The sequence below is a fragment of the Lithobates pipiens genome, unplaced genomic scaffold, assembly GCF_037356315.1.
Source record: "Lithobates pipiens isolate NorthernLeopardFrog02 unplaced genomic scaffold, aLitPip1_a1.2 Scaffold_3, whole genome shotgun sequence".
Taxonomy (NCBI): domain Eukaryota; kingdom Metazoa; phylum Chordata; class Amphibia; order Anura; family Ranidae; genus Lithobates; species Lithobates pipiens.
Genome location: NW_027507790.1, coordinates 248,391,054 through 248,415,302, shown reverse-complemented (window position 1 = coordinate 248,415,302; position 24,249 = coordinate 248,391,054). Strand labels below are relative to the sequence as shown.

At 44.6% G+C, this 24,249-nt stretch overlaps 1 protein-coding gene across 1 annotated transcript in view; it reads left to right on the top strand.

The window, feature by feature from the left end:
- ME2 (malic enzyme 2) overlaps nucleotides 1-24,249 on the top strand; it is a gene marked incomplete in the record, with an annotated part of 93,461 nt that overhangs the window by 34,886 nt on the left and 34,326 nt on the right. The window contains 5 exon segments of the mRNA XM_077463004.1: nucleotides 1,982-2,131; nucleotides 3,681-3,756; nucleotides 18,817-18,978; nucleotides 19,083-19,186; nucleotides 23,527-23,636. Coding sequence (XP_077319130.1) covers nucleotides 1,982-2,131; nucleotides 3,681-3,756; nucleotides 18,817-18,978; nucleotides 19,083-19,186; nucleotides 23,527-23,636 — 602 coding nt within the window.

Below are 24,249 nucleotides of genomic sequence, written 5' to 3'. Positions count from 1 at the left end.
CACAAAAAAACGGTCATTAAAATATATTCCTCCATCGCCACAAAATGATATATATCCACTTTGCTCAAAATTCCTTAAAAAAAAAAAAAAAAATATATATATATATATATATATATATATATATATATATATATATATATATATATATATATATATATATATATATATATATATATATATATATAATTACCTTGTTAAATGTAGCAGTGAGATCATCACTGTGCTGTACATAGTCCTGTGCAGAGAGCAGAGCTGTGGGAGGGACTTTGCAGGCCCCACCCACCATAGGCTGCCTGCAGAAAATGACAGGAGGGGGCGGAGACAAGAGCAGTCACCCTGCACAAAGAGCGAGAGCAGAGCTGTGGGAGGGACTTTGCAGGCCCCACCCACCATAGGCTGCCTGCAGAAAATGACAGGAGGGGGCGGAGACGAGAGCAGTCACCCTGCACAAAGAGCGAGAGCAGAGCTGTGGATGGGACTTTGCAGGCTCTACCCACCACAGGCTGCGTGCAGCAAATGACAGTAGGGGGTGGAGACAAGACCAGTCACCCTGCACAAAGAGAGAGAGAGAGCAGAGCTGTGGGTGGGACTTTGCAGGCCCCACCCTCCACAGGCTGCCTGTAGAAAATGACAGGAGGGGGCGGAGACAAGAGCAGTCACCCTGCACAAAGAGAGCAGAGCTGTGGGTGGGACCCACAGGCTGCCTGCAGAAAATGACAATAGGGGGTGGAGACGAGACCACTCACCCTGCACAAACAGAGAGAGCAGCGCTGTGGGTGGGACTTTGCAGACTCCACCCACCGCAGGCTGCCTGCAGAAAACGGCAGGAGGGGGCGGGGACAAGACCAGTCACCTTGCACAGAGCTGAGCCTCTCCACGGCTGCATGGAGAAGCTCAGGATGAAATGGCCTGGCCCATGGGCCTTGTGTTTGTTACATGTGCTTTAAGGCATACCTCCCAACTTTTTTGAGATGGGATTGAGGGACACCTATCAGCAAATGTATGCAGGCATAGGACACGCCTCCTTGTCACACCCCCTTAAATGAGAAATGTAAAAAAAACAAGATTGGTTAAACCTACAAGTGTGTGGTGTTTTTTTTTTTTTTTTTAAGACCACTCCTTTTATATTGGATTTTGGAATTTAGAAAATTAGAAATCAGATGAAAGGTTTAGCTCTGGAAAACACTTTTTGATGGCTAAAAAGTGCATTTTAAATACATCTATAGAGATCAGACCAAAATGAGGGCCAGCGGGACATTGCTCCAGATCGGGGACAGTCCCTCGAAATCAGGGACAGTTGGGAGTTGTGTTTTAAGGGACTGGAAATTTTCACCCCTTTTAGAAAGTATTTACCTTTCAGAATGGCCTTAGAGGTAGGGAGGCCGCTGAAGATATAAGGAAGCACCTCTGAGGCTTCTTGCACGGATACTCCTGTTTGAGCATCTATTTTTTCAGCCTTTTTTTTTTTTTAATAATGTATTTGCGCACGTATGGGTTTTAAACGTATTCTCACGTTTACAATACGTTAATGGCCGCTTGCGCACATGAGGTGTAAATTACTGACGTCAAAATGCTAATTTTTCTATTTTTTTTTTTTTTTTATGATTATTATTATTATTATATATTTTTTTACTGATGAATACACAGTGCTTGTTTACGTGCCTGTGTGCATAGGCACATTACAATTAATGGGCTTTATTTTATCTCCATGTTAAAAAAAAAAAAAAAAAAAGCTGTATTGAGCTTTTTCACACTGCAGTGTGCAAGAGGCCTAAGTACCTACAGATTATTTTTTTTTGATTTTTTTTGTATTGGCTGCATCTTTAGGTAGTCTAAGTATATTTTCTGCCATTGTTTCCTCTCCTCTTGTGTATATACCTTCATATTTATTTTGTTTGTTAGACCATCTAATTGAATTCCATGGAGCTTTGGTTTTATTTCTCTGCAAGCCAGCAGTCTTACATTGGCTTGTCTGTTGCAGATACATCTATGTAATGGGGATTCAGGAGAGGAACGAGAAGCTCTTCTACAGAGTATTACAGGATGACATTGAGAGGTTGATGCCCATTGTCTACACCCCCACCGTCGGCCTGGCCTGCTCGCAGTATGGACATATCTTCAGGAGACCAAAGTTAGTATTTATTAAAAAAAAAAAAAATTCTAATTGTGATATGCTGTATTAGAAATATTATATTAACCACTTCACTTCAGCCCTGGAAGGATTTACCGCCTTAATGACCAGGCCATTTTTTGCGATGCAACACTGCGTTACTTTAGCTGCCAATTGCATGGTCATGCAACACTATACCCAAATAAAATTGATATCCTTTTATTTATTTATTTATTTTTTACTAGTAATGGCGGTGATCTGTGATTTTTAGAGGGACTGCGACATTGTGGCGGACAGATAGGACACCTAAAGCCGCGTACACACGGGCGGACTGTCTGGCCAACTTAGTCCGTCGAAACACATTTCAGCGGACAGTCCGCTCGTGTGTGGGCTTCAGCGGACTTTTTCAGCGTGCAGTCTGGCGGACTAAGTATTTCGGAATTTCCGTAATACTGTCCGTCATACTTTGGTTTCAGCGGACAATCCGCTCGTGACGGACGGACGGACGGACTAAGAATGGCGCATGCTCAGGATTTACACGGCGAAAGGTTGCATTGCTGTGTATTGGACTTCCTATTTCTAGTCCCGTCGTACGTGCTGTACACGTCATCGCGCAAGCTTTCGACGGACTGTTTGTGCATCCGTGTGTGGTCAAGTCCGTTCATTCGAAAGTATGACGGACTGTCCGTCGGATTGTCTGACGAACTAAGTAGGCTATACAGTCCGCCCGTGTGTACGCGGCTTAACTGACATTTTTTACACTTTTTTTTTTTTTTTTTTTTTTGGAGGAGGAACCAGTGACATTAATATAGTGATCAGTGCTAAAAGTATGCGCTGACATTGTACTAATGGCACTGGCAGGGAAACGGTTAACATCAGGGGCAATCAAAGGGTTAAATGCGTTCCTTGGGTGTGTTTACTAACTGTATGGGGGATGGGCTGCCTGGGAAAAAACAGACCCGTCTTCCTGCATAGCAGAAAGACAGGATCTTTGTGTCGTCCCCTGACAGAATGGAGATCTGCCTTGTTTACTTTGGCAGATCCCCGTTCTGTCTCTGTGGGGAACGATCGCGGGCGTACAGGCGGACTCAATGTCTGGCTCCCCCTGGCTGGCCAGTCGGCGTGCGTGCGCCCACAGCAAGCCGCGTACGAGCCCAACGTACACCTACACCGATTTGCGCAGCCGAGCCAACCTGCCCCAGTATAGCTGCAGCGGCTGATCGGCAAGTGGTTAAGCCGACCATACATGGATCAAAATTTGGGCAGTTCAGCAGGGACCAGCTGTATGTTGATCCATGCACCTACCGATTGACTTCTGTACACCCAGCCTGTTGGCTAAATGCTGCTCAATCAGCACTGCCGGATATAGCCAGCAATGCTGATCAATGTGTTCTATCAGAATACAATAGCTCTGCCCCATCCACCTTGAATGCCTATAACCATGGAGTTTTTAGGCATTCCCTGTGCAAGAGGCCCAACAAGTTTGCTTTCCCCAGGGTCCCTTTTCTAAAAAAAAAATCCTACTTATGTTTGTCTTTGCTCTAATGACAAAACTCTGTTTGCTTTGCAGGGGTTTGTACATTTCTATCTTCGACAAAGGGCATATCCGATCCATTTTAGAGAACTGGCCGGAGACCGATGTAAAGGTGAGTGTATGGAGAACATGGTGATTAATTATCCGGAGAAAGTAACTCTTACAAGTTGTTAATCTGTACCCTGAGCAGTGGCGGCTGGTATTCAAAAAATTTTGGGGGGCGCAAACAAACTGAAAAATTCAGAAAAAAAAACATCGATTGGAGCCTCGCTGTGCCCCATCGATTGGAGCCTCGCTGTGCCCCATCGATTGGAGCCTCGCTGTGCCCCATCGATTGCAGCCTCGCTGTGCCCCATCGATTGCAGCCTCGCTGTGCCCCATCGATTGCAGCCTCGCTGTGCCCCATCGATTGCAGCCTCGCTGTGCCCCATCGATTGCAGCCTCGCTGTGCCCCATCGATTGCAGCCTCGCTGTGCCCCATCAAATGCTGCCAGTGTGCCGCCTGCTGTTTGCACTTACCTGTCTTCTCCCGTCCTCTCCACCCATCCTCTGCTATGATTGGACGCCAGGCGTCCACTCACATCGGCTTTCGTTTCAGCCAATCGGGGGATGGGTAACAGATCCAAGCACCCGATTGGCAGAGAGGCAGTTTGGTGTTAGGAAAGCAAAATATTAATTCGCTTTTCTAACGCAGCTCAGTGACCTGCAAGCGCCCAGCATGGTGCACGCAGGTCACCTTTTTTGACGCCTTTTAGAGCCTATGGGTCTAATCAGGTGCTTCAAAACCATCCCCCACCGCTGTACTTCAATGTCAATTTTGGTAAGATGCTCCCAAAGGGAGCATCACTTCTAACTTTCCTCGCTAGAACACTGCAAGTGCATTAGCTGATTATAAAAAAAAAAGTCACTCCTATTAACCCCTTCACGCCAACCGTATGGAGGTATGCGTTCTCAGCTTGCAGCTTTAGGCATCTCCTCGGTACCGTTTTATTTTTTTAGAGCCACCGGTTGGCTTTTTAGTGATAACCGATGCGACTGAAAGCCGCTCGGGTGTTATCCTAAAGAAGTGGGAGGGGACGCCCCCTTCTGCCGCTCTTCCCAGGCCTCCTGTCCCACCGGGAGACCCAAACCACCATTCGGGGTGTCCGCCGCCTAGGCTGAGACTCGTACAACGCTGGATTCGGCTTTAATCGGGTCTCTGAATGTGAAATCCCGGAAGCAACGTCGCTTTCGGTTTACTCGGCTGCCAATGGCGCAGATTTAAAAAAAATGACAGTATTCAGAAATGCTGGTTTTGGCAATCTGAATACTTTTAAGTGCAAAGAAGGGATTTGGGGTCTCTTCAACCCCTGGTCCCTCCATAAAGAGTACCTGTCGCCACTTATTACTTACTTATGTTTACATTCCTTCTGACAGCAATAAAAGAGATTTTAAAGGGAAAAAAATCAAAAAATATATAAAAAGAAAAAAAAAAAAAACTTTTTTTAAAGCACCCCCAGTCCCTGCGTGGTCGCAAAGAAAATGCATACTGGGGCTGCGCATGCGCGAGGCTTCCAAGATGGCCGCGATCATCTAAAGCTCCGCTGCCTCGCGGAACAACGGAACCCCTACCGCACGGCACGGCTACCCTTCCGCTTCCCGAGTTATAGGGGCGGAATCCCGAAGTGTTGGGGCACATTTCTGAATGACCGGTGGACTGGCTAAACGCAATCTCGGCCCGCTGTTCGCTTCATTGGACGTGAGGGAGAAATCCAAGATGGCCACCGCAGCACAGCTCCTGTCTCAGGATCACAGATCCGCAGGCACAGTGGATTTCAGGTCAGATACAGACTTTCCTCCTCTCCACGCCACCCCAGGCAACCCCAGGGGTCTCCCCAAGGAAGCCACACCGTCCCCGGCCTCCACGGTCTCTCTGCTGGAACGCACCATCCAGGAGTTCTCTCCCTCCCCAGCGGGGACCTACAGAGTTACCCAGACCGCCATGGCCCCCCACGAGGCTGCTCATACAGACCCAGTCTCCCACATGGATGCCCTGTTTGGCAAATTCTCTGAATTATTAGAGAGGGGCCTCTCCCAAACTGCCTTGCAAATCACGGGGGAATTGAAAGCTGATTTTATTAACCTAGGCTCCCGGATCGAAACGATCGAACATAAAATGGAGGATACCATAGCCAGATCCATCCAAAACTCCAGACACATCTACTCAGTACAGGAGCAATTGGACATAGCCATGGCCCGTATAGATGACCTCGAAAATAGGTCACGCAGATATAACGTCAGAATTCGCGGGCTTCCAGAATCAATAACTGATGTGTCCAGGGCGGTGCAAGACCTCATTCAACAGCTAATCCCAGACATCCCAGCTACCAAGCTTGAACTTGACCGGGTCCATAGAACCCTCGGCCCCCCTAGGAAGGATGGCACCCCGCGAGATGTTCTGGCCAAGCCACATCACTTCTCGGTGAAAGAAGAATTCATGAAGAGGGCCAGATCCCTGCAACACGTCAATTACCAGGGACACCAGGTTCAGATCTTTGCGGACCTCTCCCCCTCCACGATACAGAGACGAAGAGCTCTAAAACCCCTCTTGCTTGCAATGTCCCACAAAGACATAAAATACAAATGGGCATTCCCTTTTGCGGTCAGGTTCACGGACAAAGGGAAGTCTTTTGCCTTCTCCACTTTTCCCGAGGGGGAAAAGCTCCTCACCAAGCTGAAAATCATCTCTCAAGAAGCTGACATGGACACTTCTAACCCTAGCCAGGGATCTAACAAACGACCCACTCCTAACAGCCCACAATCCCCGTTATGGACCTCCGGAAGAGCCAAGAAGGTCAAGGATAATGCACCCACCTGAGCAACTTTCAGTCCCATTATCAATCTCTCCATTTTGTGACTGACCGTCCGAGGTCCTGGAGAGGGCCGGAGGACTGCTCCCCAAACTTGGAAAGTTTGGCCCTCCAACCCTTTTTGCCCTCCCCTTGCCTAGGACTTGTGCTACCCTTGTTCTACCCTCATCCCCATTGCCTCCAATAATCCGGGACGCTATGCAGTACTTTGTCCATCTACTGGACTGCCCGTAACCCCGCATATATTTTTTTTTTTTTTTTTTTTTTTTGTTTTGTTTTTGTTTACATACCCTCGAAATGGGCCCTAAGGTTGCTTTGAGGATTTCCCAGGGGGCTGCATTCCTCAGCACCCCCCCTGGATGTACCATCCTTCCTTATGCCTTAAGAACAGCGTTCATTTCTTAGCCCCAGTGTCTTCTAGGCATTATGTTTAGCCGTGCCTCAAAAGAAAAGTTCCTTTTTATGTATATTGCTGCTTTTATGTTATTGCTATTTAAAGTTGTTTTCACAGTTCGGGTAGTTACCCGACTAGGGGTCCCCAGTTCCGCGAGGGACCACATGTGTAACTCTCCCTCCCTCGGCCTTTCCCAGGCGTCTGAGGGTCGGGACTCCTGACCTTATGGGTCGGTTGTCTTCATTGTGTTTGCTTGGGATTTCGGGGGGTGTCTCCTGCCCTGATCTCCTCTTTCTCTTCTCAGGAACCCTTTCTTTCCTTGCCCTTTCTCCCCTTCTCTTCCCCCTTGATGGTAAGCTTCCCCCGTTGAATGTTTGCATGACACTATTTTTTTTCTCCTCAGGTTGGGCTAAGCCAACCCAGTCGACATGGTATCCTGGGAGACATCCTCGGGCCACCGATCTCAATGCCCTTACCAAGAACCCAGCTATAGATTGGGTAAGTGAGGTCGCTTTCAGATGCTGGGCTCCCCCTCTGCTCCATGGCTGATCCACAGGCTGCTAGGCTTAAGATAGCCTCCCACAACATTCAGGGTCTTAATTCCCCCATCAAACGGAGAAAAGCCCTCGATTACTACAAATCCCTGAAACTAGATATAATTCTGCTTCAGGAAACCCACTTTCCTATCCGGTATAGTCCCAAGTACCTACATGCCCATTTCCCTCAGTTCTTCTTAGCCAACGCGGAATCCAAGACCAAGGGGGTGGCCATTTTGATGGCCAAAACATGCAAATTCAATAAGAGTTTTGAAAAAGCGGATCCGGAGGGCAGATTTTTACTTGTAAAGGGCACTGTGGGGGACCAACTTTACTCCTTGGTCTCCTACTATGCCCCGAACACGGGTCAGGCCAAATTCTTCGAATCCATGCTACGTACCTTAGCACCTCTTTTAGAGGGGACGGTTATTGTCGGAGGAGACTCTAACGTCGCCTTCGATCAAGGACTTGATAAATCCTCCCCCTCACGTCCCCGCTTAACCAGGCCCACAAAGGCAAGCTTACGGATTGCCAAATTGCTACACGCTCATGGGCTATCCGATGTCTGGCGGGAATTAAACCCCACAAAGAGGGACTACACTCACTTCTCAGCGCCTCACCAATCATATGCACGCATAGACCACATACTTGTCCCCTCCTCGCTCCTTCCCAGGATGCTCAAAGCCTCCATCACTGACACAGTGATCTCAGATCACTCACTTGTAATTGTGACGGCCCTGGGGGGCTCGAGTGGGAGACATCCTAGGCATTGGAGGTTAAATGAATCCCTCCTTTCGGAGCCATCACGAGTTATAGATCTCGACAAAGCATTGAAGGAATATTTTTCTATTAATGCGACTCCTGATGTCTCCCCCGAGACCCTGTGGGCGGCGCACAAAGCTTACATTAGGGGAAAATTCATGCAATTGGGTTCTCAAATAAAACGGGAAAGGCAATCAACCATCCTGAAGCTAGAAGAGGAATACTCTAAACTCAGAGCTCTTCACAAAAAGGACCCCCTCCGTACCCCCACGGCCATACTAGACAGGACTCGCTTAGAACTAAATCTCGTCCTCACCACGAAAGCTGAAAAATCAGTTAGGTGGGCTGGCCACAAATTTTACTCACAGGCGGATAAAATAGGCACTCTCCTGGCCAATAGACTCTCCCCTAGAACCAAGCTGAGCACCCTCCCTCGGATCAGAAGCGCGGGACTCCCGCCCACGTCTAATCCGGTCACAGTTCTGAATGCCTTTCAGAAATTCTACACCTCTCTCTACAGTAGCTCCCCACCCCCCAAAGATAACCTCCTCCCAAAGTTTTTGGAGGGTCTGCCCATCCCGGCCTTATCGGACGTTCACAAACAAGTTATGGAAGCCCCCTTCCAGACAGAGGAGATACTGGAAGTCATCAAGACTCTTAAAAAAAGCTCCGCCCCTGGTCCCGACGGCCTTTCGATCCCTTACTATAAAGCCTTTGCCAACACACTAGCTCCCCACCTGGCCAATCTCGGTAACCATAAAGCTAATGGAGACCCCCTGGATCCCCACCTTAACACGGCGTATATCACGGTCATCCCCAAACCTGGCAAGAACTTGGAAGATGTCAGCAACTACAGACCGATTTCCCTTATTAATAATGATCTCAAAATTCTTACGAAAGTTATGGCCAATAGGTTAGCCTCCTTTATTGGACGCTATGTCCACAAGGATCAAGTTGGTTTTATTCCCGGCAGACAGGGACCTGATCAAATTCGGAGGGCGATCGATATTATCTCCATTTTGCAGTCTAATTGGGAAGGGGGATCCGGACAATCTGGCTTCCTCCTTTCCTTAGATATTCAAAAGGCTTTCGACTCGGTCTCATGGCAGTACATCTTCCAGCTCTTTGACAGGTGGGGATTTGGGGCTCGCTTCCTTGGCTTATTACAGGCCTTATACTCCCAGCCGAGGGCCCAAATTCGAATGCAGGGATACCTCTCCGAGCCAATTCCCATCACCAGGGGGACCAGACAGGGGTGCCCCCTATCCCCCCTCATATTTGCAATAGCCATTGAAACACTGGCGATCGCAGTCCGCCACAATATAGACATTAGAGGTGTCCAATGCGGTAGTCAAACGCACAAATGTGGACTCTTTGCGGACGACATACTGTTGTTCCTCACTTCCCCCCTCACAACCCTACCCAACTTATCCCGGGTATTGGACGACTTTGCCAAGGTCTCAGGCTTGAGGGTTAATTACTCCAAGTCTGTGGCGCTGAATGTTTCTCTCCCCACTCACCAAGTCCTCTCACTCAAACAATCCTTTCCGTTCCAATGGAGTGACACTGCCATCCAATACTTGGGTATCTCCCTCACACCTAAAATAGAGATGCTATATGCCCACAATTACCCCAAATTATACAGACAGCTGGAAACTGACCTCTCCTCATGGTCTAAACATGAATTATCCTGGCTTGGCCGGATTAACTCCATAAAAATGACCCTTCTCCCCAAAATCCTTTACTACTTTCGAGCCCTGCCAATACCAGTTCGGAAGGACCACCTTTGCTCTCTGCAAAGCAAAATACTGAAATTTATTTGGGGTAATAAGGGATACCGTCTACCGCAAAACACGCTCTTCCTGCATAGACGCAGAGGGGGGCTGGGTCTGCCTAACCTCCACAAATACTACCTTGCAGCTCGCCTAGCCCAACTCTCCTCGATCTACTCCAAATATGAGAAACCGGACTGGCAGTCCATAGAACGCTGTGCGGTGCCCTCCTATACACTAGATTTTTTATTATGGTGCCCGCCCAAAGCCAGGCCGCCCATCATGTCCCCATCCCTCTCTCACTCCTGTGCCCTATGGGACGGCCTTCGCAAAGAGCCTTCCCTAGTCTCCACTATAAGACCCCTTGCTCACATGTTCCGTAATCATGACTTTCCCCCCGGTCTGAACATTGAGGCCTTCAGATGGTGGTTGGACAAGGGACTATACCGGATAGGTCACTTTTTTAATTCCAGGGGTCCGATTTCCCTAGCTTATTGTATCGAACACTTAGAGCTACCAAACACAGAGAGGTTCCGCTTCCAACAAATATCTCACTACTTGAACTCACTTTGGAAAAACAAACCCCTTCCTCCTCCCTTTACTGAATATGAAGCCTGGTGTGGTGGAGTCGGGGAGCAGAGGGGTGGTATTTCAGTGATCTACACGGCTCTCACTTCCCCAACGGGTAAATCCCCCTATATGACGGCTTGGGAATCTGATCTCCAGACCTCTGGTAGTCTCGAATCCTGGCAGCTGGCCTTAGCCAGATCCTTTCGTGGGATCCAGAACACCTCACTAATGGAGGCTAGCATCAAATTGATAACCAGGTGGTACCTCACTCCAGTAAGGCTAGCCAGAATATATCCCACGGCTAATCCCTTATGTTTCAGGGGGTGCCAACTTCGTGGCTCCATGATCCACATCTGGTGGGAATGCCCTAGACTCCGTTCGTTCTGGACTAAAATCTTCAACTTGATTTACTTAGTCACAGGCTGCCGGGTTTCGAGAACTCCAGAGGTTGCGTTACTCAACACCCCGATTCCTTTGATGTCTGGTAACATCCAGAAACTAACTTATTTTATTCTATTAGGAGCCAAAATTGCGATTGCCTCCGCATGGAAGCAACCCAAACCCTCCTTCCTCGCAGTTAAGAGGAAGATATCGTGGATAATGTCCCAAGAAAAACTATCAGGTATTCTGTCAGACACCACACCTAAATTCCGAAAGGTGTGGGACCCTTGGGCCCGTTACATGGGAATCTCTCTGCTGCCGGGGGTACCCCCAGGCCCTCCCCTAGGAACCAGACCTCACCCCTAAAGCACCCATTCTTACATTGAATGCGAAACATTCCCTCGCTATATCCTTCCACCCTTTCAGGACATAGCTTACCTTCCCCGACCCCTCTGTTCTCCTCTTCTCCTCCTTTCTTCTCTTCTCTGTCCTTCTAGTCGCTCTAAGATTTTGGTTTGCTCAACAGAGCTGTAATTGACAGGTTCACCATACAGTCCAATTTAATGTTGCGGTACCCACTGCAGACGATCCTCCGACTGTTTCTCCCCTCTGCGAGGGAGGGGCCTGGGAGGACACTCCCTCATCCTGGCACAGCAAGTTCCCTATTAGGGGTGTCGGGATGGGGGCTCCTGGGAGTTACCCTAATAGTTCGACCTGGTGGGCTCTCCCGGGGGGGACACCCTCCGTTTACCTCTTATTAATGTAGCCCCTCGATAAGGAAGGGCTTGCCGACTGTACACTCCTGATATTGTCTGTTTTTCACTAATGTCTCATGTTTTCTTTACTTACATTGTGACAGCAGGCCCTCCCTGCTGCTGCTAGTTTGTGTACTGTTTTACGTATGTAAGTGCCTTTAATATAAAATAAAATATTTTGAAAGTAAGAAAATGCATACTTAAGTCACGGCTGCAAATGTAAACGGTGTTTAAATCACACATGGGAGATATTGATTCGATTGTCAGTGAGAGCAATAAAAGACCTCCTCTGTAACTCTAACCTGGTAGCTGTTACATTTGTTTTTTTTTTTTTTTTTTTAAAAAAGCACCGCCTATGGAGATTTTTAAGTACCGTAGTTTGTCACCATTCCACGAGCGGGCGTAATTTCAAAGCGTGACATGTTTGGTATCTATTTACTCGGCGTAACATCATCTTTCACATTATATAAACAAATTGGTCTAACTTTACTGCTTTTTGTTTGTTTTTTTTCCCCCTCAAAAATTGAGTTTTGAAAGACCGCTGTGCAAATACAGCGTGACATAAAACATTTCCAAGGGCCAGGAAGCCCTTAACAATCAATGAGTCCTCAGTTGTCCCCACTGACAGCTAAATGTAAAAACAAGAATTGCCAGCATTAAAAAAAGGCAAAAAAAACAGCGTGGCCCCCCAAATTCATACCAGGCTCTTCAGGCGTAGGGGGGGTGGCCCCCCAAAATCCATACCAGACCCTTACCCCCCCCCCAAATCCATACCAGACCCTTATCCCCCCCCAAAATCCATACCAGACCCTTATCCCCCCCCCAAATCCATACCAGACCCTTATCTCCCACCCCCAAATCCATACCAGACCCTTATCTCCCCCCCTCCCCCCCAAATCCATACCAGACCCTTATCTCTCCATACCAGACCCTTATCTCCCCCCCCAAAATGCATAGCAGACCCTTATCCCCCCCCCCCCCCAAAATCCATACCAGACCTTTATCTGAGCATGCAACCCAGCAGGTCAGGAAAGGGAGGGGACAAGCAAGCGCCTCCCCCCCCCCCGAACCATACCAGACCACATACCCACAACATGGGGAAGGGGGTGCTTTAAATCTTCTTTAATAAATAGGTCTGTCATGAAACTTTCATTACGAGTATAATCTTTCATCTTTGGGAAATGCAACCTGCATTTTAAACATACCGTATTTTTCGGCGTAAGACGACCTTTTACACCTAAATTACACAGCCAAAAAGTGGTTGTCGTCTTATACGCTGGGTATGAAGTGGCCGCAATGGATTTCAGCCCGCCGAGTGCTCGGTAATACTGTATACATACAGTATGCACCGCTCAGCCAATCCCGGCGGCCGATGCACTCTGTTGATGAATACAGCCTTGCTAAACCTGCTCGGATTGGAGTAACAACCTCTGCCAATCCGAGCAGGATACAGTACAGTGAGTCAGAGGGGCGCGGGCTGATGATGTCACAGCCTCTGCCAATCCGAACAGGCTTTGTATAATCGAAAGATTAGTATAATACATTGCCTACCATGATTGGCTTAGCGGTGCACATTGTATTCACACTGTATTCTGCAGTGTTCCTGGCCCTACTGTACTAACACAGCATCATATACTGTGTACCTGGCGCTCTACAAATTAACAAAGCATCCTGTACTGCACATCCAGCTCTAGATCTCCCCAAAAATACAGGTATGATTTATGGTGCTTTTGGAGGAGAGGATTCATTGTTGCTGCCTGCCAATTGTGGGATCTCTGGGACTTGTAGTTCACAAGTTTTTTCTGATATTAAGTCTGATGTGTTGTGTGTGTGTTTTTTATTTTATTTTTTTGTTTTTGTTTTTTACGTTTCTGATGTTTTTTTTTAAATGGTGTTGCCTCCGAAGGGGGATAGTCTTATATGGTGAGTATAGCCCAAAACCTTTTCACTGGCAAAATAGGGGGTCGTCTTATACGCCGGCAAATACGTTACAGTATTTGGTATATTGCCAGCTGGCATTGCTCTGTTAGATAAATATCCATTAAATGATTCTATATTCTTCACTCCTTCAGTATTCCTGTAATGCACACAGTGCAGACAGCTATGCTGACAAAGGGTTGTCTATGCATTCTCATGCATTATGGGATGGCACAGGGGAAGGAATGATGAAATTCTTTATCCTGGAATGCTGATAGGTGACGGTGTTTAGAATCGCCCTTAGTGGTGCACAAGGACACGCCTGACTGTTACAGATAAGGAGGTTGGCAGACACCAGCAGTAAACTTTTGAACTCTGAGTCCAATTGAGTGCAACTTTCTGCAGCCATGAATACCTGGCATCCGGCCACCTTACATCAGTGTCACTTATCTCAGGAAATGGAAAGGCGGGTGGAATCTTATCTACAGATCCACAGAATCCAAGGAAAATACAATATACTTTTTGCGGGGCTCATGGGGTTGATTCTCTAAAACCAGAGAGTGCAAAATCTGGTGCAGCTGCCATAATGTAGAGTATAAGATTTCCTATCATTTAAGCCCAGTCTTGCCACAAAGAGTTAATCCAGCTCTGAGCAATCCTCTTTTATTGTTCAGTGAGATAAATCTTGACAAACAGAGAAAAACTTTGTCAAATCCTCCCCCTTGCTGTGAGTAACAGGTGATTTACATATCTTGTGCACTAGCCCAAGAGACATGCATTATTTTTGAATCCCCCACTCCTTTCTTCTTCTGCACTGCAAGGATTGGATGTTCCACACCTCAGCTTGATTTGGCATGCTGAAGTCATGTGGGGACTTTTCTGGGTTTTGACTGGATGTTAGAGATCATAGCAGACGTTCAGTGTAAGAAATACACAGGAGAAAATGCATGTTGATAAGGGGAGTGTTGAGGTGGGCGGGGAGTCTACTGACATCACGACTCCACCCACTGAGCTCCAGACAACAGACCCACCCACAGAATCTGCAGTTTTTCTGGTCTTATAGCAGACAGAGGGGATACATTTGACAGATAAGTATACATGCAGGAGGCATGTATATCCTTATAGATAACTAATACTGCAGTAGTCTAGAAAGGATGAGAGTGGGTTTACATCCACTTTAAGCTTTACAATAAAACTTGGATATTGATTGTTTTCCGTGCAGAGCTGCACCCATAGGCATGCGCAGGAGGTGTGCCTGGACACACAGTAATCAATACTAACGGTGCTGCTTCCCCCTTGTTGTGCCCTCCCCCCCCCCCCCCAAACCACAGTCCTGCTGGCTTCATCCTCTCCTCTTCCCGCCTCCTGCGGGGAATGTTTCAAGATGGAGAGCAGGGGAAGGGGCTAGTCAATTTGTCATTTAGCAGCCCCTTCCTCTTCTAAAGGAACACACTCGCTGTGTTTATTCATAGCTGAACCGTAGTAAACTGTTTCCTATGCTTCAATTTGAATGAACAGGAAGCTGCTCGGCACAGAGCACTTCCCATTCATTCACTGTGCAGTGCAGCTGAGGCTGCAGAGAAAGGCATGTGTTTTTGAGCTTTGGGGTGCACACACCTATCGCTGCATCAGATGTTGTCCTCTACAGTTACAGTATCTCACAAAAGTAGTGTTGGCAGAGGTTTAGACATTAATGGCTGTGTGTTGAGTTATTTTGAGGGGACAACAAATGTACACTGTTATACAAGCTGTACACTCACTACTTTACATTGTAGCAAAGTGTCATTTCTTCAGTGTTGTCACATGAAAAGATATAATAAAATATTTACAAAAATGTGAGGGGTGTATTAACTTTTGTGAGATACTGTAAATGCAGGCCATACATGAGTTACATTTAGAGAAAATTTTAAGAGTGAATTCCATGTTTTAATCCGATCTCTAAATCTTTGTAGCAATGGGGATATATTTAGTCTACCATAGTCCCAGATCTTAGGCGTTGAAATGCAGAATTTAAAGTGGAGGGCCACCCTAAAAAAAATAAAAATAATTATATTCTTCAAAAAAAAAAAAAAAAAAAAATTTAAAAAGAAGAGATTTTTTTTTTACTCACCAGAGACCCCTGTTGCTAGACAATCTTCCTAATCTGCCTCTTCCTATTCCGCTGCACTGTTTCTTCAATTCCTCCTCCTCGGCGAGCGGCCCCGTTGTCTTCTGGGACGTGTGTGTGTCCCAGGAAACAACGTGGGCCATTCATAAAGCGCCGCATGGCTCGTGCATGCGCAGTAGGAAACGAGCAGTGAAGCCGCAAGGCTCCACTGCATGTTTCCCTTAGTTAGGATGGAGGCGCCGACCACCGATCCAATGGACAGATCAGCCTTGGGGCGGACGAAATCACGGGCTCGCTGGACAGGTAAGTGTCCTTATTAAAAGTCAGCAGCTACAGTGTTTGTAGCTGCTGACTTTTTTTTTTTTTTTTTTTTTAAACGACCAGAACACCCCTTTTAATACAGAATTTATTGAACCCCCCCCCTCACGCATACATAATACAAATATATGGCCTTCGGCTTCAAAGGGATTGTACCGGGTGATGTTTTTAAGCTGCAGGCATCGCCCCAGTATTGTTTTTTAGAGCCGACGGTTGGCTTTCTTATGGTCCCAATCAATGCTGCTAAGCAGCCACTTGAGTATTATCACAAATAGCAGACCCCCCCCCTCCAGATCCCTCCATCAGCCCTGGTTCACATTGATGCGATTTAGCATGCAATTTGACATGTCAAATCGCATGCCAAATCGGCAGTAATTGTCGGCAATGGCAGCCTCCGAATCGGTGCACTGACTATTACTGTCACAAAAAAAATGTAAGCACCTCATCCCTCCATGCTCGCACTCGGAAGCGAACATATGCGTAGGTCATGCCTGCAAATGTAAACGGTGTTCAAACCACACATGTGAGGTATCTCCACGAGCGAGAGCAATAATTCTAGCTCTAGGCCTCCTCTAACTCTAAACTGGTAACATTTTTACATGCATGTGTACAGTCCCGTCCACTGCCATCTGCAGCTAAAGGGAGAGAGGGGCGGGGCTAGTAAACTGCAGGGTTTTACCACCCCTCAGACAGCTAGTGTGATTGAGCCCTAACTGTAACAAGAATGAAGCTCTTCTCAATCTGGGAGTATTCTCAGCATGGTGCCAACTTTGAGGCAGTAGAGGGAACTTGGATATTCCAGAATAGAACTGTCTCCTTTTTTTTTTTTTTTTTTTTTTTTTTTTTATATAATTTCCATCCAGCAGTGCTGAGTTCAGTTATGTTATAGCCAAACCATGCTTTTTATTTATTTATTTTTTTTTGCTTTTTAAACTGCTTTTAATTTCTTTCAAAAATTCAACAGGTTCCAAACAATATCTTGAAATGTATACCATGTAATTCTTCATATCAATTCCTTATGTCAATTCCTGCCCTTCCCCCTCTACCAATAAAGTAAAGGGGGGGGGGGGGGAAACCACAGAGAGGAGGAACAAAAAAAAAACACAATAAAGGAGAAAAAAAAAATCTAAAAACAATCAGAAAAAAGAGGGGGGAAGAGGGAAAAACCACGCAAGAAAAGACACAAAAAACACAAGAGGTAAACCATGCTTTCTACATTCGCTATGCATCTCATGCACAAACAAAACAATGACTTGGGCAGGAGACACAAGCACAGGAAGATTAAGTAGCGCTCTCGCCGCCGCCTTTTTTATTTTATTTTTTATTTTTTCCCCCTTTGTATGATTTCTGTACGGTGCTCAGGAACAACAGACCAATGGGTCCTGGTGGCTGGAGAAGGTAGAGGACGCAGGAAGGTTGTGTGGCATTGGCCGCGCTATGCTACAAGCTTCCCCCTACTTTCCACTAGGGATGCACCGATTACCATTTTTTTTTTTTTTTTTTTTTTTTTTTTTTTTTACGAGTACCGATACTTTGATTTTTATTTTTTAGTATTCAGTATGTTTTCACTTCAACTGTCAGCATTGGTACAAAGTATTGAAAAGTTATTTACAAATTGTATTGATTTTTTATTTTTATTTTTTTAATTTTGCACTTTTTCAAAGTGAAATGTGTAAATATATGTTAATATATATATGTGTAAAAATATTCACTAATTGTTTATTGTTTATAAAATAGACGTGAACAAAAAAAAGTGGAAAATAATTAAATGGAGGAGAATAGGGAGTTAATTAAGGCTGATTAGCATAAATTAAGGGTTAATAAGGGGTTAAACAGAGGAACGTTTTTTTTTGTTTGTTTTTATTCAAATTTACAATTTACAAATTGATTTGCAAAATGAAGAAACGGAAAGATTCAAAAAGAAACAATGTTTATTTTTATTGTAGTGTTTCAGTGGCTGAGCAATGTTGTTAATAAACATTGCCGGCTGCTTTTTTTTTTTGGACCGCTCCAAGTACTTTAACACTTCAGCTGTCAACAGAGGAGACCCACTGACAGCTCAAAGAACCGAGCCTGAAAGTACCGGTTTCAGGTATCGGTGCATTTGTACGAGTACCGATACTTGTGCAAATACTCGTTATCGGTACTGATACTAGTGAAATGGATATTTTGATGATAGGCAACTCCTATCCTCATATTGATTAGTGGTTCCAAATTAATAACTACTGCAGTAGGGAACAGACACAAAAGATACGCTCAGCATCTTTCCAAATAACCGTTCCCCTTTATTATGACGCATGTGAAGGTTTTTATACACATGATTACGTAGGTATCACATTAATATTACAATTGTACGTTTATGGTAACAAGGGGCGTTACATAGGCAGACTAATTCTAATCAGGACTTGAAAGAATGCAAAACATGTACTGAAAACATTGTTAGTGCCGTGTGCACAGTGAGGGCATTGTGCAATACATATAAAATAGAATACAATTATATACAGAACCTACAAATTTCCATTACAGTCGTATCGGTGCAAACCTACTTTGCACCAAAGGCTCAGCTTCCATGCTGACATTGTATCAATTTTTACAGTTGTCACCTGAAAAGGAGATGAGGGGAAATCTTCCAATTTCTTTTTCTGGAAGTTTCTTCCCTTTTTTTGAAGAGATTTTGACCTACTTCTGGTTAGTTCTCTGAGACAGGAAGTGAAGAGAAATCTCTCCAACCAGAAAAATTCTTATAGGTATTTGGCTCATATATTGAAAAACTGAAAACCATTCTCCATAAAAGATCTTCTTCTGTTTCAGGCGGTTGTAGTGACGGACGGTGAGCGGATATTGGGGCTTGGTGACCTGGGAGTTTATGGAATGGGTATCCCTGTTGGAAAACTGTGCCTGTATACAGCTTGTGCCGGTATACGCCCTCGGACATGTCTGCCGGTAGTAATCGATGTTGGCACCGACAATCCGGTAGGTTTTTTGATACATGGGTACGTGGTAAGGACATTTAAAAGATAACCCAACATAAATTTTACGTTGCATTTTTTTTTTTATTTTTTTTTTTATTCATTCAGGCTTTATTGAAAGACCCGTTCTATATGGGACTGTATCAGAAAAGGGACCGGACCCAGCTGTACGATGATCTTATTGATGAATTCATGGATGCCGTCACTGACCGGTATAAAAAAATAGTTTTTTCATTATTTATTATGTGATATAATTCCAGTTTTTAAAGGTAATTTCTGTTTATTAAAATGTTGTAAGCCTGTGACTTTGGATCGTAGTCTACTAAAAGTGAATCTATGGCTTTAGTCCTTCAAATATTTACATATTCATTTTTATTTTTATTTTTATAATTTTTATTGCGCACATAAGTATTTTACAAACAATACATCCATGTCGGATGTATTGTTTGTAAAATACTTATGTGCGCAATAAAAAATCTTTAAAAAAAAAAATGAATATGTAAATATTTGGTTACATCCAAAAAAATGGAGAGAAAAAAACAACCAAGATGCATTAAGAATAGTAACATTGTACATATCAACCATGGCATATCTAAACAAATATTTACATGTTCTTAAAGGGTAACTCTACTTTTGTGGGGAAAAAAAATAGAAAATAAAGAAAAAATATAACGCATATAATGGCGACACTAATCATTTTGTAATTGAAGGTTATTAAAAATGACCTTTCATTTTCAATCTGCAGCCGCTGTCGTTTTCTGATAACACATTGCAATATGGCTACCTGGAGTTGTTCTCTACACAGGATGCATACTGACCACTCCCAGAAACAACATTTCCGGCTTGTATGATTGGCTCACCAATTTTCCCAGAAGTCTGCCTCAGATTTCAGGCATCCCCCTGCAACAAATGTCATTTTTTTGAGAGATACTTTCAATAGGAGCCCATCTAAAGGGATGCAGGCCCAGCAGATTCCCTCATTAGTCTCTGCAGCTGCACACCTGACAGTTAATTCTGAAACCACTCCCATTAGACCCACTCAGTACAGAGACACAGACAAACACACAGGGGTTTCTTCCGAATAACAAAAGGTGGGAATCTGCAAAAAAGTTTGTTATAATCGTTGCAATGTACATCGATCACCCAGAGGGGAAATGTTGTTTCTCAGTAAAAGTGGAGTTATGCTTTAAAGCGGAGTTCCACCTGTTAAGTTTTTTTTTTTTTTTTTTTTTTTTTTTTTATTAAAAGTCCGCAGCTATTGACTTAGCTGCTGACTTTTATTGTAGCTGCTGACTTTTAATAAACAGACTCTCACCTCTCACAATGTCCAGCGATGTGCCTGCCCGAATCCTCGCTCCTCTTCTTGGCGCCAGCATTGCAAGTGTGGGCACCCGGCTGTGACAGCTTGCAGCTTCACAGCTGATTGCGCATGTGCAAGTCGTGCTGCGCTCTCTTAGTAGCCAGGCAGTCTTTTGGGACCTGTAACGTGTCCTGGAAGATTGCAGAGAGGGAGGGGGGAGAGGAGGAGTCACCTAGGCGGCGAGGTGAGGAGACCAGGGAGTGGAAGCTGGGTACTTGTCAAAAATGGATACCCGCTCTCTTCCCAAATGTGGCATGTAAGGGGGTGGGGAGTGCTTAAAGCGGAGGTTACACATTTGGGTGGAGCTCCGCTTTAACAAGCAATGAATGTTGTTTTAAACAAGCCCTTACTGACCTCTGTTAGCTTCTGCATTGTGGGGAAATTCATCCTTAATTTACAACAGACACTAAAATAACAGCGTATTTGCTCTTTTGTCCTCTGGGGGCAGCATTTTTTTGTTATGTAAACAAACAGCAGGTGGTCTGAGTTGTTCAAAATCTACTTCAGAATTTCTGTTGTGATTTTCCGTACATAACACAAGTTATGCCAATTTCTGGCGAATCGGCCAAAATTCAAACCCTGTTGACACCACCGAGCTTGATAAAATTTGATTGGAAAATCGAAGGTGCTAAATGGAAAATTGTCAGCCACAGTGACTGCAGCCTAACAGGTGCAGTCACCTGTGTATTATATTTGCAGCTGCTGGAGTAGAGACTGCCATTATACATTAGCCAGCAGTGCAGATTCCTATTTAGCGTGGATGGATGAAAAGAGTCATTTCTCTTTCGTGTGGCCCTTGGGATCGAAGGAGAAAAAATTGACATCTGTATGGGCAGGATTCTCACCTTTTGCATTTTTGCTTTGTGTCCTCCATTGAAGTCCATGCACATGTTAAGATGGGTTTCCATGTGTGTCATGATTGTCAGTGCATCGTGATGCATATAAATGCATCGTGACTGGTGTTCACGATGCATTTATATGCATCGATGCGTTTTGATGTATATTATGACTAATCCTCATTGACACTTGTCAACATGTTTTGATGCGTTTCCATTGATTTCAATGGAGATTGCATCATGGGCAAAAAAAAAAGCCTAGGTTTCGGACCAGCCTAAAGAATGAATTGCCCCACAGTACATGCAGCTACAGGGGTCAGTGATAGCTTTTTTTTAATATATTTTTATTTTATTTTTTATTATTACTTATTTATTTTTTAGAATGTGTAGATATTGGAATTCCCATAACCTGGCCATAGTTCTGTTTTAACCTCTTGCCACCAGCGTTAAATTTGACAGTAAATTTCGATTTAGTTTTAGTCTTATGCCCTGTGCACATGGTCGGACATTCCGACCACAAAATCCGTCAGATTTTTTCTGTTGGATTTTGTCCGAAACTGGTGTTGCATACACACGGTCGGACAAACTTGTAGGAAAATCCAATCGTTCGGAACGTGGTGACATTCGTTGCGTACGATGGGACTACGTAGAGGCTAGTAGCCAATAGCTTTGGTCTCGTAATTTGATCTGAGCATGCGTGGCACTTTGTACCTCGGAATCCTCTACAAACGATCAGAAAAAATCAGATCGGATTTTATTGCCGGAAAATTTTAGATCCTGCTCTCAAAAAGTCCGAGCCCACACACGATCGGATTTTCCCACAATATAATCTGATCGGACCTTTTCTGTCTGAATTTCCGACCGTGTGTACAGGGCATTAGTCTTAGGACTAAAATGGCGTATTAGTCTAATTTTAGTCTTTTGATTAAAATGCTGTTTTAGTTGTATTTTAGTCATCTCAATTGTTTCAGTTTTAGTCGTATTTTAGTAGACTAAAATAGTATTCATTTAGTCGACTAAAATGTTTTAGTCGTTAACGAAATTAACACTGCTTGCCACCCACTTAATGTATATATGCATGGTGGCAAAAGGGGTGGGCTTTAATGCATATACACTGTATTGTGACACCTGCCTTTACACGCACATGAACTTTAATGGCATCCCAGTCTTAGTCCGTAGGGTTCAATATTGAGTTGGCCCTCCCTTTGCAGCTACAACAGCTTCAGCTCTTCTGGGAAGGCTGTCCACAAGGTTTAGGAGTGTGTCTATGGGAATGTTTGAGCATTCTTCCAAAAGCTCATTTGTGAGGTCAGGAGCTGATGTTGGCCAAGAAGGCCTGGCTCATAGTCTCTGCTCTAATTCATCCCAAAGGTACTGTATTGGGTTGAGGTCAGGACTCTGTGCAGGCCAGTCAAGTTCCTCCACCCCAAACTCTCTCATCCATGTTTTTATGGACTATGCTTTGCGCACTGGTGCGCAGTCATGTTGAAACAGAAAAGGACCATCCCCAAACTGTTCCCACAAAGTTGGGGGCATGAAATTGTCCAAAATGTCTTTGTATGCTGACACCTTAAGAGTTCCCTTCACTGGAACTAAGGGGCCAAGCCCAACCCCTGAAAAACAACCCCCACACCATAATCCCCCCTCCACCAAATGATTTGGAGGGGTGGCCCAATACTTTTGACAATATAGTGTGGATGAGCAAGTTTGGGGTGGAGGAACTTGACAGGCCTGCACAGAGTCCTGACTTCAACCCAATGGACTAAAGTGGAGACTGTGAGCCAGGCTTTCTTGTCCAACATCAGTGCCTGACCTCGCAAATGCGTTTCTGGAAGAATGGTAAAACATTCCCATAGACGCACTCCTAAACCTTGTGGACAGCCTTTCCAGAAGAGTTGAAGCTGTTATAGCTGCAAAGGGTGGGCCAACTCAATATTGAACCCTACGGACTGGGATGCCATTAAATTTAATATGCGTGTAAAGGCAGGTGTCCCAATACTTTTGGTAATATAGCGTATGTACCCATGGGCAGCAGAGCTTTCTGTGTTGAGAGCGGGCTCATTACTGGTTCCCACCACAGTGACCGACCTGTCAAAAAAAGGTCTTGCTCTGGTTTTGTTTGTCACAGTGATCACATGATCAGGAGCCATCAATCACAGTGGCGACATGATCGGCGGATCTTTTCTGCTGCCTGGGCATACAGAGCCTGCTACGGGGATGCCAGGGCTGGGAGGAAAGGGGTTAGTATATTGTGATAAGTCAAACCATTTAAATGTTGACTGTGGTCGAATACCAATTCCAGTTAATAATAGCAGAAGATATCTTTTTTTTTTTTTTTTTTTTTTTTTATTCTCAGATATGGTCGGAATACGCTAATCCAGTTTGAAGACTTTGGGAACCACAACGCCTTTAGATTCTTGAGGAAATACAGGGAAAAATATTGCACTTTCAATGATGACATTCAAGGTACGACTTCTTGTTTTTAGGTTGAATTGCCTTGTCTGAGCCCTGCTTGCTAGGTAGAAGATCTTTTACTTCGCACAGGGCTAAAGGTTTGACCGTTCATTTTGTTCCTTTAACCACTTCAGCCCTGGAAGAATTTACCCCCCCCCCCCCCCCCTTCCTGACCAGGCCATTTTTTGCAATACGGCACTACGTCCCTTTAACTGACAATTGCTCGGTCGTTCGATGTTGTACCCAAACAAAATTGACGTCCTTTTTTCTCCACCAATAGAGCTTTCTTTTGGTGGTATTTGATCACTTCTGTGGTTTTTATTTTTTTTCGCTATAAACAAAAAAAGAGCGAAGATCTTTAAAAAACATAATATGTTATACTTTTTTGCTATAATAAATATCCCAAAAAACAAACAATTTCTTCATCAGTTTAGGCCGATATGTATTCCAAGTATTTTTGGTTAAAAAAAAATACAGTAGTAAAAAAAAATACGCAGTAAGCGTATATTGATTGGTTAGTGCAAAAGTTATAGCGTATACAAAATAGGGGATAGCTTTATGCCTTTATTATTATTATTATTATTATTATTATTATTATTATTATTTTTATTTTTTTATATTTTTA